Source organism: Accipiter gentilis, chromosome 13 (assembly GCF_929443795.1).
Source record: "Accipiter gentilis chromosome 13, bAccGen1.1, whole genome shotgun sequence".
NCBI lineage: Eukaryota > Metazoa > Chordata > Aves > Accipitriformes > Accipitridae > Astur > Astur gentilis.
The window spans coordinates 17,196,643-17,212,174 of NC_064892.1; the positions used below are offsets into that span (position 1 = coordinate 17,196,643).

Sequence of the window (15,532 nt, forward strand, 5' to 3'; positions counted from 1 at the left end):
AGCTCACCTCTACGTTGCCAGTCCAGGTCCACCTGAGACACTTCAATCTTGGCGGCCTGATCTGCCTGGTGGTTGTTTTGATGTTCTTCAGTGGCTCGACTCTTGGGTACATGAGCATCTACGTGACGTACTTTTACCACTAGCTTCTCTATCCGAACAGCGATATCTTGCCACAGTGCGGCAGCCCAGATGGGTTTACCTCTGCGCTGCCAGTTGCCCTTCTTCCATTGCTGTAGCCACCCCCATAGGGCATTTGCCACCATCCACGAGTCAGTATAGAGATAGAGCACTGGCCACTTTTCTCTTTCAGCAATGTCTAACGCTAGCTGGATGGCTTTCACCTCTGCAAACTGACTCGATTCACCTTCTCCTTCAGCAGTTTCTGCGACTAGTCGTGTAGGACTCCATACAGCAGCCTTCCACCTTCGATGTTTTCCCACAATGCGACAGGACCCATCAGTGAACAGGGCATATTGCCTCTCATTTTCTGGCAGTTTATTATACAGCGGGGCTTCTTCGGCCCGTGTCACCTCTTTCTCTGGCGACATTCCAAAATCTTTGCCTTCTGGCCAGTCCGTAATCACTTCTAACATTCCTGGGCGACCGGGGTTTCCTATGCGAGCTCGCTGTGTGATCAGTGCGATCCACTTACTCCACGTGGCGTCAGTCGCGTGATGCGTAGAGGAAACTTTCCCTTTGAACATCCAGCCCAGCACTGGCAGTCGAGGTGCTAAGAAGAGCTGTGTTTCAGTACCAACCACTTCTGAGGCGGCTCGAACTCCTTCATATGCTGCCAAGATCTCTTTTTCAGTTGGAGTATAGCGAGCCTCGGATCCTCGATATCCCCGACTCCAAAACCCCAGAGGTCGGCCACGGGTCTCCCCAGGTGCTTTCTGCCAAAGGCTCCAGGTAGGGCCATTCTCCCCAGCTGCAGTGTAGAGCATATTTTTAATATCTTGTCCTGTCCGGACTGGCCCAAGAGCTACTGCGTGAACAATCTCCTGCTTAATCTGTTCAAAGGCTTGTCGTTGCTCAGGCCCCCATTTAAAATCGTTCTTCTTCCGAGTAACTTGGTAGAGAGGGCTTACAATTTGACTGTAATTTGGAATATGCATTCTCCAAAAACCCACAACACCTAAGAAAGCCTGTGTTTCCTTTTTATTAGTCGGTGAGGACATAGCTGCTATTTTGTTGATGACGTCCACAGGGATCTGACGACGCCCATCTTGCCATTTTACTCCTAAGAACTGGATCTCCTGCGCAGGTCCCTTGACCTTACTTTCTTTTATGGCAAAACCAGCCTTCAAAAGGATTTGGATTATTTTCTTCCCTTTCTCAAAAACTTCTTCTGCCGTGTTGCCCCATACGATGATGTCATCAATATATTGCAGGTGCTCTGGAGCTTCACCTTTTTCTAGTGCAGCCTGGATCAGTCCATGACAAATGGTGGGGCTGTGTTTCCACCCCTGGGGCAGTCGATTCCAGGTGTACTGGACGCCCCTCCAAGTGAAAGCAAACTGAGGCCTGCACTCCGCTGCCAAGGGAATGGAGAAAAATGCATTAGCAATGTCAATTGTGGCATACCACTTAGCTGCCTTTGATTCCAGTTCATATTGAAGCTCTAACATATCTGGCACAGCAGCGCTTAGCGGTGGCGTGACTTCATTCAGCCCACGATAATCTACTGTTAGTCGCCATTCCCCATTGGATTTCTGCACGGGCCATATGGGACTATTAAAGGGTGAGTGAGTCTTGCTGATCACTCCTTGGCTCTCCAGTTGGCAAATCAGCTTATGGATTGGGATCAGGGAGTCTCGGTTGGTGCGATATTGTCGCCGGTGCACCGTCGTGGTAGCAATTGGCACCTGTTGTTCTTCAACCTTCAGCAACCCCACAACCGAAGGGTCTTGGGAGAGACCCGGCAGGGTAGACAGCTGTTCAATCTCCTCCGTCTCCAATGCAGCTATACCAAAGGCCCAACGGTACCCTTTTGGGTCCTTGAAATACCCCCTCCTGAGATAATCTATACCAAGGATGCACGGGGCCTCTGGGCCAGTCGCAATGGGGTGTTTATGCCACTCATTCCCGGTTAGACTCATTTCAGCTTCCAATACGGTTAGCTCTTGGGATCCCCCTGTCACACCAGAGATACAGATGGGTTCTGCCCCTTTATAACTAGATGGCATTAGGGTACATTGTGCACCAGTGTCCACTAGAGCCTTATATTCCTGTGGGTCTGATGTGCCAGGCCATCGAATCCACACTGTCCAGTAGACTCGGTTGTCCCTCTCCTCCACCTGGCTGGAGGCAGGGCCCCTCTAATCCTGGTTAGAACATCCGTTACTCACTTTCTGCACACGTAAATCGGAAGTCCCTTCAAGGGGATCGGAAATGAGATCAGCCCATCTACTGCGTCTGGGGGACTGCTCACGGGAAACTGGAGCAGCAGTTTTCCAAGAATTCTCTTTTCTGGTTGCTTTTTCTCGCAACTCCTGTACCCGTGCATCCAAGACTGAAGTGGGTTTTCCATCCCACTTCCTCATGTCCTCTCCATGGTCACGCAGGTAAAACCACAGGTTAGCCCGTCGAGTGTACTTTCTCTCTCCTCTCTCTTGGGCAGAGGAACGCTTACTCCCAATAACTGCGATGCGGGCCTGTACAGGTGAGGAGGAGGACAGATCCACTTTGAATTGCTGGAACTCTCGGGACAACTCCTCCACAGCTGAGACACAGGCCCGTAGGGAGGAAGAGAGACTCCCTTCGTATTGCCGGAGTTGGACAGCCAATTCATCCACCGTTTGTCCATAGCCTTCTCTCCAGGACATTACTGCCAATGAGTTGGCATAGGTTGGTGGTGCACTTCGTAGAAACTTCCGCCACATGGGTTGTGTGCATTGGACTTCATCTGGATCTGTGGGTGACTGCGCATTTTCTGGATCATTGTAAATCACCTCCAGCACGGCTAATTCTCTCAGGTACTGAATACCTCTCTCCATGGTGGTCCACTTGCCTTGGTGACATGTAACTTCATCCCTGAAGGGGTATCTTTCCTTTACACCTAACAAAAGTCGCCTCCAGAGGCTGAGGACTTGTGTTTTTCTCCCAATCGCCTTGTCGATGCCCCCTTCCCTAGACAGAGATCCCAGCTGCTTGGCTTCCTTACCCTCTAATTCCACACTACTAGCCCCGCTATCCCAGCATCGGAGCAGCCAGGTAACAATGTGCTCACCTGGGTGGCGGCTAAAATCTTTTCGCATGTCACGCAACTCACTCATGGATAGAGATCGGGTAATTATTTCAGGTTCTGCCTCTACCTCCTGTTCTCGCGATGACCCTGGTTCATCTTCATCTCTCGCTAAGCGAACTGATTTCTTTGTGTGTTTCTTTTTCTGTACAGGGGCGACTGATACTGGCACAGGCTGGTTCTCTGGTTCAGCTGCAGTGTCTGTCACCGGGGTAGGGGTAGTCATGGTACCTGTTGTCGTGGTAGGGGCAGCCACGGTGCTTGTTGTCGGGGTAGGGGCAGCCACGGTGTCTGTTGTCAGGGTTTGGGTAGCCACGGTACATGTTGTCCTGTTTTCCATCTTTTCCCCCTTTTCCCCCCGAGGGTGCTGCATAATATCAAGCAGTGTTTGGTAGATATTGGCCAGAGCCCAGCACAGTGCAGCGAGTTGTATGTCTTTGGAATAGCCACAGCATTTTTCTTTCAAATATTCTGTCACTTCATAAGGGTTCTGTAGTTGTTCGGGAGTGAACTTCCAAGTCACTGGCGGTGAGAAGTTCTCTAGATACTTGCCCATATGCTCCCACATGCCGTGCCACCCATGAGTCTCCAGCTTTGGGGGAGATCTCTGAGTGGTACTCTTAAAGAGCGTTTTTGTAGCCCTAAACAAGACCTGAAACATATTCAGGAGGCATAGCACTAACAGCACACTGGCTTGCGCATCCCAAGGATATTCAAAATTCTCAAAAGCTGTTGTAATTAGTCGGAAGGAGAAGAGGGAGGTGAACGGACGGGGGGAGGTATCCCCCCCTAATTTCCCCATGGATTGGGTGTAATTACCAATAAAATCCGACAGAAGGCGCCCAAAGTATGGAAATGATATCACTGCCTCATACAGATACCAGCTTAACCTCATGACCAGTGATGTAATCATTTCATAAGTCGACATTGCCCAGTACAGCAAAATGATAATCCCAATCACTCTCCCAGAGATGAGATACGCAACTACAGGCAATACATAGAGCATATAAGAGCTTACAAAACGCCACCATGTAAACAAATGAAACAACATTGTGACTAACATCTATATATCTAAGAAATGCGTTTGGCAAATTTGTTTCAACACGCTCTGGCCAGATCTGTCGTTATCTCAACCCTTCTGCCCCACGTTGGGCGCCAAAAAGGACTGTCGTGGTTTCAGCCCGGCCGGTAACAAAGGACCACGCAGCCGCTCGCTCACTCCTCCGCCCCCCTCCGGTGGGATGGGGAGGAGACGGAGGAGAGAAAAGGAAAAGAAACTGGAACCTCGAGGGTTGAGATAAAGGCAGTTTACTGGGACAAACACAAAAGAGATTACAACAACAACAACGGCACTAATGAAAAAAGGTATACAAAAAAGAGTGATGCACAGTGCAACTGCTCACCACCCGGGACCCGACGCTCCGCCACTTCCCCCACCGAAAAAAACAGAGACCACCCCCCGGCCCGCTCCCCATTTATATACTGGGCAGGATGTCACATGGTATGGAATAGCTCCTTGGCTAGTTCAGGTCAGCTGCCCCGGCTATGCCCCCACCTCCCAGGTTCCTGTAAAAATTAACTCTATCCCAGCTGAACCCAGGACAGCATACCAGACTATGTGCTGCTTCCCAGGGAGTGGTCTGGGACTGGCAGAACTGACACTGGCCCTTAGTGATCATGTGCCAAGTCATTTGAGTGCTTCTCTCCTGTACGTATACATTTTTCAGAGGTGCTGTGCTTGGCTTCGCAAATTGTTAAGTGTAGACACATAGGTATTTGACACAGCTGGATTTATAGTGAGTACTCTAAGCACTTTGTTGCTGTAACTTATCAGATATAAAAGAATGTGTGTGTGTGTGTGTCTTCTCCCTAAACCATGTTCTGTATTGCATGTCTTATTGCAGGTAGAAGTCAAAGCTATTCCTGTTTCTCAGAAAAAAACATCTTTGCAACAAGAACAAGTTAAAAAGGTGCAGCGGATACCAGGGAGTCCTGCAACAGCTGCTTCCCCTAGCAGCGACATGACCTTTGGAGGACTTCCTTCACCAAAGCTTGATTCTTCCTATGAGCCAATGATAGTGAAAGAAGCTCGATATATTGCTATTACAATGATGAAGGTAAATTACTGTCAATTTAGCAATATAACTATAAAATTCAGGATTCAAAGTGTGTAAAGCAGTGCAAAGGAGAAGGAAAAAAGTACATTTCAGTTTGGTCACAATGTAAAACTACATTAATTACAAATTACTTTGATTATATTTAAGTCCAGCAGAAAACTAGGTACATCAAAAGGGCCAATTGCCTGATCTCTAAAGCAGTTATAAACTGGATTAGCATTTAAAAAGAAAAGTTGTCTTTGATTTTGATTACACTGATTAACAAACTAGTCTGAGTCACTCGGGAGAAATGAAAACAGCTACTGAAATGGTGGAGGGGAAGCCAAACCAATGTATCCATATAGAGCTGGAGTGTTGCAGTGAAGCTATATTAAAAACTAGAACTGGTGAACATAGAACAAAAATCAGAGCTCAGCATAGTAAAAAGGTCATACAAATGATTTGTGTATCAATGCATAAATACTAAACAGCATCTGTTGAAATTAGCCATTGTCAAATGGATCACCTCAGAGACTTTGCCAAGAACAGTTTTTAAAGAGGTGAAAACTGAGCAGTTAGTATTGATTTGAATATATTTAACACCTGTGATAAGTTTACATATATGTAACATATTGACCCAGTTAAGAGACGTGACATGATGTGTATAACTAGTGGTTGGACGACTTAATAAGACCTCTTTAATGAGGAGTTAGAGAAGGATAAGACTTGGTATAATCAGTATGGATTTATGGAGGGGGGAAATCAGCAAACTAGCATCTTTTAGAGGGTACAGGTTTGTTTTCTGCAGAGGATAGTGCTACAGTAGCTATATGTAAATAGCCTAACTGGCTACTAAATAGTGTCTTAGTGGATCAATGAAAGAACTATGAAATCAGTATGGTGTGCAACAAATGCTTTAAAAACTTGTTAAATCACATGTCTGAAAAGGTATTTACAACCAGCAAGTGTATATCAAGGAGTCAAGTGTGATTGGCTTGTTTGTTGTTTTGGTTTTTTTTATTTGGGGTACTGCAAAGATCACTTCTTGGCTTGATGCTACTTGGTAATTTTACCAGTGACTTGAGTGGGGAAAAAAATACATTATTTATTCAAAGTTGGAACCCAGATGCAATTTCTGATAACCATTGGTCACCAGTACCCGCTGCTTCTTTTCCGGTAATAGGTGTCAAATCTGCTCATGCAACTGTTATGGTGGCACATCTCGCAACGCATTCAATACTCTGGAGTAAATGATGGTGGAGCAAGTGCAGGGTGTCTAGAAATTTGTTTCTAGATTTGATGGACCCTTTAAGTGAGGAATGCTTGATGTTAGCTAGTTAATAATAAATAATAATAGTACAAATCTTTGTAAAGATAAAAGTTAAAAAGTGAAAGACACGCACCAAGGTAAAATACAAAAAGTGTCTGTCTCTTCTTGTTGAAACATGCTTGACTTCTATATTTAACACATTTCTTGGGGAATCTTCCAGAGGTTCCTTTCAGATTAAGTCTTTGCCATCCAAAACTTTGACTGACTTTTTTTTTTTTTTTTTCATTCAGAAGATAGCTGATATTTTACTGGTTAAATTAAGGACTGTCTGACATTCTGGGAGATGCAAATGTCTTACCTGCTGTATTTGATTAGCTTAACAACTTTTCTGATTCAAGAAAGTGTATATATTTTCTTCTACTTCCCTCCCTGCATTACTGAGTGCACTCATTTCAGTGTAAAATGCAGATGTCCCTGGTCCTTTTTGTTTTATACCAGCCTGCATGTTGTATCAGTACTTGATAGAAACATCCAAATATGATTAGAAACTAGCTTCTTAGTTCTTGACAACAAATCATGACATGTTTGGGGCACTGATACCCAAAACTATATCCTTGTGTAGAGACCCAAAATGGCTGATCTGCATGAATGTTCAAATGTTCTTATCTCACCTCTTCTCCCCCTGTTGTTTTTGATTTAACACGGGAATCTGATAACTCAGCAACCATTGCAGCCCAGCAAGATTCTTGCTGAGGTACTTCAGGCAGTTCTAGGACTATCGTTATTCACTTCCTATGGGCCTTATCAGTGCAGTTATTTCACAAGAATCTGTGAAAGTGAACCAGGTTTCTTTGCAGTGGGAATCAATGGAAATATCACCTCAATCCAGAGGGAATTTCTTCTTCACTTTGAGTAGAAAGAAAGAAGATCCAAAATTCCATTGATAAATCCACTGGGCTGATTTGCATTTTTTGACCTGCAACATCTGCTTTCTTATCTTCACATGGTCTTCAAGACACTACCTGCATTCAAAGGCTTTCTATACAAGTGAGATTAGAAGAGATTCAAAGACTTGACTGTGAATGAAGGTTTTTGTTAGCAATAGCTATCTTTATTATCTGAATAATGGCAATTTAAAGAGAAAGTGAAGATACTTTTTTCGTGTGTGTGTATATATATGTCTGTGGTTTTGTGTTTTGGAATTTGTTTCTGGTTCCCTGATCAATGCTTCTGGTAAGTGTAAAGTTAGATTAGTGTGTTCTTTGAGAAAATACTCTTTCTTTTATTCATGACCGTAGTATAACTGGTAACTGTTGATTTTATATTTGTTGAATTTAATTTGTTTGTAGGCATATGAAAATTATTCTTTTGAAGAACTACGCTTTGCTTCACCAACACCAAAGAGGTAAACATTAAAAAAATTACTTTTTATTATAGACTTAAATTAGCATGTCCTGTCACTTCTGCTTACACCCAGACTCACAAGCCTTCACTGCCAGGTAATCTTGTCTGAGGGTAGAAACACTATAAAAATTGTGTATTATTATATTTTTTTTCTTACATTTATAGATTTAGTTTAAGATCCTTCATTCTTAATTGTTCTAATGTTGATTCCTTATTCATATTATCTACTCTCTGAAGGTGTTCTTTGATCATTTGCTATAAATAAATGTGCCAGAGGGTTATAACTGCATAATAAATAACATGGGGTTCGTACATTGGATGGGGGAAAATGGTATTTAGATGACCTGACAGAAAAAATAGTTTTCAAACTAAGTATTACAGATGATTTCCAGAAAGACAATAATTGTTTAATGATTTCAATTGTTTTTGGTGGTTTTTTTTTTATGCCTAGACCCAGTGAAAACATGTTGATCAGAGTCAATAATGATGGTACATACTGTGCGAACTGGACTCCTGGAGCTGTTGGTCTCTATACCATTCATGTTACTATAGATGGCATTGAAATAGGTACTTAATTTTCACTATACTTAAGCATAAATTTATATTAAATCCGCTTTGTATACTGATAAACGTATGTCTTGGTGCTCCTAAGATTTATTATTACAGTTCATAGCAAAACTTAGCACCCAAGTTTTGGTTCAGAAGCCTTCTATCTAATTCTCTCTTCTTTCTCAAAAGAGAAAAAAGACCACAGCTATTCTGTTATGGAAATAGGGACATATGTGGCAAATCACGTATTTATAATGTGGTTAGACTACCAGATTAATAGAGTATCTTATTACCTACTCTCACTGTTGCAAGAATAATGTCTTGTTTCAGCTGAGAGTGACAGAGATGTATAGTTAAAGGTGGAAAAACAAACAAACAAAAAAAAACCCGAAACACTGAGGAACCTAAGGAAAGCAGAAATTGTGTGCAGGAGTAAATAATGTAATTTCTTCTGTGAAGAATTGAGAAAGTGAGGTCTTAACTGATACTCTACCCTAAGTCTCAATTATTTGTACTAATTTTTAAATCCTTTGGGTTTCTTCCATGCTGAAAATCTTTTAGTTGTCTTCCTGGTCCTTGGGAGTATGCTATGAGATACTATAGCATGTTGTGGAAAGATTCCCCCTCCCAAAAAAAGTCTGTATCTTCAATACTCTCTTGTTAGTCTTAGTGGTGGTATGGTGAAGGTGGTAGCAGAGAGATTGAAGGCATTGTAGTTAAGCCCAGATCTGATAGGAGGGTTTGAGTTCACCAGCACCAGCAGTTCCTCTTTCCCAATACTGTAGACCACCTTTTGTAAATACATAAAGTGGTACTCAGAAATACAAACACACATATTTCACATAGGATTGGAATGGGATGATCCGTTTTGTGCTACCTACAGAAGATAACCATTAATGATCTTTTATGAATCTTATGTTTGTTCCTCAAACAGGAACATTTTCCTTCATAGGAGCCTCCAGTGCACTCAGTTGTAATTTTTCCAGTTTGCCATCCCTGGAGACAAGTTTTACACTGTAGTTGGAATCAGCTGTTACATTTTTACATGGATTCTACCATCCTCAGTCATTGTGTAGGGTTAACTTTTAGAAATGCTAGAATACAGTTGTTGACCTTGGTTAATAACAGGTGTGAGTATACTCTTAATACTTATCTGTGCTATTCTTCTTCAATGTAATTTCTGTTCTGGTTCAATCATAGTATCTTACTATCCCCTCTCAAGCTTTCATGTACCTATGCTTGACCCATAATTCTGTCAGCTTTTAACCACTTAAGTACTGGTAGCACTTAGTTTCTCCTCTGTTTCAAGCCTTTTATGTTCTTGGTACTTCTAGATTCCTTCTGTTACTTCCACGCTTGTTTAAAAAAAAGTTACTGAAACCAACAGTTTTACCACTAGGTCTGGCTGCTTCAAGTTGTTGCTCTTCAAAGGGTCACCCTGTAAAATGAAACAAAAAAAAACCCAAAAAGATCTACTGAGACCATTAATTTGTAGTTTGGCTTTAACAGTGATTGCTGAAACTATTTCTTTTAAGATTATTACTCAAGGTTACATCCATCTGTTACCTAAGTTTGAACTGTTTCTTTACATGTATTTTTCTTCACAATCTGAGAATGTTACTGTGTTGAGATATTTTCCGGTACTTTCTGGTTTTATAACAGTGTTGTTAATTAAAGATGCTGGCTGTTTATATTACAGGCCTTTTCTGGTTGCATAACTTGATTTTGAAGACTTTTATCTTTTTTTCACATTTTGCAATTAGCATCTGCAGCAGTACAGCATGCATAAGCTATTGCCTCTCCAGGATCTTTCACTTGTCCCCTCAAACATCAAACTCTTCTGTGTTCACTATTTCTTGAAACATAGCCCTGCAGACACTATTAGGATACAAAATTACTTACTAGTGCTGTGTACACAAGGTGTAACAGGTATCAAATAACAATGTGAAAGCAACTGCAAGTGCTGTTTATGGCAGACAGATAAGCAAGTGGTCATTTTGCCTACTCTGAGTTGTAGCACAGATAAACTGTAGTTACTGTTTGACTGATATATCCCCTTATATCTTTTTTTTAAACTTAGTCTTTGTTTGCTTATAGATGCTGGACTAGAAGTGAAAGTAAAAGACCCTCCAAAGGGAATGATACCTCCTGGAACCCAACTTATTAAACCAAAAGCAGAGCCTCAGCCAAACAAGGTTTGAAGAACTGAAAAAACCCCCCACCCCACCCCTGATAGTTATATTTGGGTGGGATTTTATTGTTGTTTAATACGTACTTTATCATGTTATAGTGGTACAGTACTTATGGATATTCACAAAATGTCTATCCATTAATTAAATTGTTAGAAGCTCTACAAAAACTGCCTTAGTCTTGGCTTGTCGCACAAACCTTGTGCAACTCTTATGAAAGTCACAGACTGCATTCTGCACTGTTATTAGTTCTTTATCTTTGATATTGTAGTATGAAATTAATTGTACAAAGGGCTTTTTAAAGATTTTTTGTTTTGTGATAAGGATCTTTCTTCAGTCCATATAAAATCCAAAATTAGTTTCTTTAGTGGTATCTTCCTTTCTTAGAATATCATGGTTTTATTTTTTAAAGTTACCCTTTCTGTAGCTTTTGACTTCCCTATTTCACCTTATAGTTCCACCCTGAAGGACTAAAGTAGACACAAATAACAGAAGAAAAGTGAAAGGTGGTGTGGCAGTCCTATAAGGAAAATGCCCAGATGAGGGAACCATCTTCCACTTCCTCTTAGATGCAAAGGAAGGGTTATTAAATGAGGTGCTGAATCATTTTTTTAATTGAATAAACATGAATTAAAACATGTGGAATTCTGAAATACCACAAGGTTATCCTTCCTTGCCTTATTACAACTGCAAAGGTGGCTAAGAAATACATGGTTACAGAAAGCATCAGGTGTTTGCCAACTTTACCTACACAGCGCATCCTGGTTTAGTTCTTTTCCAATTTTCAGATTAATCTAGAGACAGTAACTTTGTTGTATGGTTCCCCAGTCTATATATGTATCTAGTGTCTGCTCCTGCCACTAACAAGATTCTTTTCCCTGGACCTACACCTCAAAATAAAAATAATAAATTTACCTTTAGTTTCTACACAATGTTTTATCCCTCATTGCATTTGAGGTTTTTCATTGTTGTTTTTTTTGTTTGTTGCTTCCCTCCCCTTCCCCCCAAAAAAAATACTTTTAGGCTTTCTCCCCTCTCTCGGAAGGAAGACTTCCTGGTTACTTCATTATCTTAATTGAAACTCCCAATTCCTACTGGGTGAGATTCAGCTCACAGAACTTAATATATCTCCATCCAAGCTGATAATCGTATGTGGTGTTTGCTGTCACCAAAGTGTGAGAAACATCTGTTCTAAGATGAGATAAATTGCTAGATGGAAGTGCTGTCTTTCTTTTCAATTACTACAGTGGAAATTGAGGTGACTAGTTCATACGTAATAGCTACATTTTGTCAAGTAACAGTCTTTATGACAGTTAAAAGTACTTGATAAAAGTTAGGCCTCTGGTGTTCTGAGGCGTTACTTGGTGTTCAATCATCTCCCTGTGTTGTTCTGCTTGCATGTCTTGTTTCTTGTTCCAAGTTGTAGTCTTTTTGAAAGAGGAGCCATCTTTCTGTCCTGTATATAGCATCTGTAGAGCCTGCTGCAAATACATACTAGATCTTTAATGGTAAATCATTTTATCAGTCTTCTTTCTTCTGTGTTATAATAAATCACATAACAAACTGGGTTAGAATAATTCTTTGTGTATGAACAGCAATATTATAAATAATACAGAAGGTGATTATTTCACTGTGCTCCATGCTTCTGAAGCCAAGAACGCAGATTAGACTTGTATCAGAGACAGTCCAATATACCAAATCATGTTTTGCTGAGAAAAAGGGCTTAGTTGAGCTCTAGAAGCCTCTTCCTCTTCTTCGTCAGCCCAAAAATTCAGATAGTTACAACCAAAAGACACTAACAGTGCATTCTCAGTGGTGATCTGTTATCAACTAGAAATACCAAAATATTTTCATTGAGGCAGTGGAACGTTCCAATTTTGTAGTCAAACCTTACTTGAATCACAAGTTGAAAATGGATAATGTATTATGATTTTGTATTGATTTCTTCATTCTCTGTTAGACTCTGTTGAAGTCAGATGAAAATGTGGTTTTCCTGTCCATTCATGTCGGTAAAGGAGATTACCATAGTGATCTGGACTCAGCCTGGAGTATATGACCCATAAGAACTGCTGCCTCCTCATTGGCTGTGAAACTTAGATTAACTAATTTGCAGGAAATTCCATTCCATATGCTACTGAGGGAAACATTTTTCAAGCTATGTAATGTAGTTCAGGGGAGTTGGAACCAACTAGAAGAAAGCAGTCCTAGTTTATCTGAATTGGAAGGGGCAAGACTGGTACCAGAATGATTGGTCACTAACATGTTTTGACCGTTTCTGCTGTCATGACTGAACAAGTACCTAGCATCAGTTGAAAAAACCCCACCAAACCCAAAAGCTCTGGGCAGGGAATGGTTTTGTGCATCCCTTCACCCCTTGTTAAGGTTGCTTTATCCTATATAACGCAGTTTTCTGTGCTACTAGGAGAACCTCTTTTCAGATTCAGCAAATAAGAAGGCATGGCAACAAAGCTCTTAAACTGCTGTGCACTGATGTACATCTTAATTGCTAAGCCTTTCTGCATTAGTTGCTTCTTTTAGTTGGAATCCAGTTTGTGTATGCTCCAAGGAAGAAATGACTGGGGGGCTTTTAGAGGACAGAGTTGCTGAACTATTGTGCCAGAGAGAAATATTCCAAGCAAAGAGGTGCTATAGCAGAAAGAAGACTCGGACAATTAAGATTTTCGTGATGCTCAGAAATGAACATAATAGAACATTTCATCTGTTTTTTGTTGTATTGTCTGTCAGTGGATCTGATGCCTGAACAGTTTGTAGTTACAGCATTAAGTTTTCTATTACCTAGTTAGCTGCTGCAAAGGGGAAAGATGCTCTTTCCAGGCCTGTGCACATCCAAAGCTTGAGTGTGAGTTGTTCTTCCTCTAAATTCAAGTTTTTAATCCAAGTTCTAGCCAACCCTTCACATGACTTTCTGAAGTAATATTTTGGGGTAATAATGCAGGGACCCCTAATTTGCAAGGCTTTGTTTATAGGCTTGTCTATGTTGAGAATGCTGTCAGCAGTGATTCAGCCTTATATTTTTAAAAGGACCTTGGAAGTCTTAATTTTGCCTGTTGAGAGAAATCTAAATTCTTGGAGTAACAGGATTGTTAGTAAGCAAAACCTTGCATGTTTTGGAGTACATCACAGTTGAAATTCTTTACATGCTTCTGTTTTTTTCTTAAATTAGCCTTAAAATAAATACCATTTCTTAAATAATTTCTTCAGGAAAAAAAAGAAATTACTTCATGCAGTTAGCTGTTACTTTTTCCTGAGTTTATTCTTTCCATATCATTCTGTGCTTTATGTTAAGTTAAAGATTGAGTCCATACTTCAGTTGATACTTTTTTCAGTTTTATGTGTGGAGTATGAAAATAACTTTCCAAGAAAAAGGTTGTATACCACATGCATAGAAAATACGCACTTTTTAAAACTAGAGACCAAAATGGCTTATGTTTGTTCTCTATGGGACAGGTGCCTGATAATGTGTTTGAATGGAGAAAAAAAATGATAGAGAACAACAACTGGGCAATTTTGGGGGCTGTAGTAAATCAAACTAGTAACAAGGAGCATCTGATCTAACCCTCTTATGAACAAGGGAGGAACTATTGAAATAGCTGTTTGTTTGAAAAATAAAGTAGAAAGATCTGTTGTTTTTTCTATTTTTAAATGGCTACTTAAACTCTTCAGTTAAAAAAAAAAATTCAAATTTTGGCCAAGAACCTGACTAAACAATATTACGGTAGCACAAATAAGAACGGGTATTCCCAGGTTGATTGGTTACTGGAAATACTAAATTTGAAAAGGCAAAACCCTTGAAACTTGCAAGAGTGAATAAAATGGAGGGGGGGAGCAGTTGAAAGAATTGGAGTCTTGTACTGAATAGTGTGGTATAACAAGAGATCTTTCCAAGACTGAGTCAATTCACTTTTACTTTTTAGGGCTTTTTTGCACATTATGACTTTATTGGTGATATATAAAAAAGAAGTTATACACAGCAGCCATGGGAAACTAGCAACAAACTGTAACTCTAAGACTGCCATCTTGTCACTAGCATTTCAGAATCTGTTAAGCCTATTTCTTTTTACTCTTTGAGAGCTCTGTTCCAATTTTTTCTTCCTTACTGTCTTCCTTTGCTTCTCTTAGGTTCGCAAATTTGTGGCCAAGGACAGTGCAGGGCTTCGTATCCGTAGCCACCCTTCCCTTCAGAGTGAGCAAATAGGCATAGTGAAAGTCAATGGATCCATCACTTTCATTGACGAGGTAATTAATAAGACATTTCTGTTGAAAATTGGGCTAAGATGTAAAGTTAATTCATGCAAATAATGGGTTTTTTCATGTTTAGATGTTGATATATACAACTTAAGAACACAAGAGTATAAATTGCAAAAATCTAAATATTTACTAATTTAGTTTTTCAAGCTGTCATTTCTTTTTCATTTACTTACTTGAGAACCTGTAACAAACTTTTGGGACTCTGATATGAGGAAACAAAATTCCTAGAGTTAATCTTATAATAATATCTCTAAGAATTTAGCTGTTCATGACTTACTATTTCAACTCTACACAAAAATTCAGGTGTAGGTGTCATTTTCATTACATCTTTCACTTACAATTCTGAGAGATCACTAGTGTGTTAGACTACTCTGCATGTATTTTTCTTACAGTATAACTTCATATACAAGGACTATTTTTGCAATTTAATAAGTTATATCACCAGTGGAAAAATGGAAAGTGGGGAATTTATGACGCTTATGGAAGCTTGGCTTTCTTTCCTCTTTTCTCT

At 40.4% G+C, this 15,532-nt stretch overlaps 1 protein-coding gene across 14 annotated transcripts in view; it reads left to right on the forward strand.

The window, feature by feature from the left end:
• Positions 1–15,532, forward strand: part of MYCBP2 (MYC binding protein 2) — a 205,306-nt gene that overhangs the window by 122,869 nt on the left and 66,905 nt on the right. For 11 of the 14 annotated variants that reach the window (XM_049815912.1, XM_049815905.1, XM_049815906.1 and 8 more), the window contains 5 exons: positions 5,149–5,361; positions 7,960–8,015; positions 8,466–8,581; positions 10,661–10,758; positions 14,893–15,009. In XM_049815912.1, coding sequence (XP_049671869.1) covers positions 5,149–5,361; positions 7,960–8,015; positions 8,466–8,581; positions 10,661–10,758; positions 14,893–15,009 — 600 coding nt within the window. The remainder of the gene's footprint in view (positions 1–5,148; positions 5,362–7,959; positions 8,016–8,465; positions 8,582–10,660; positions 10,759–14,892; positions 15,010–15,532) is intronic. The other 3 variants (XM_049815911.1, XM_049815914.1, XM_049815917.1) reach the window with 1 other exon arrangement.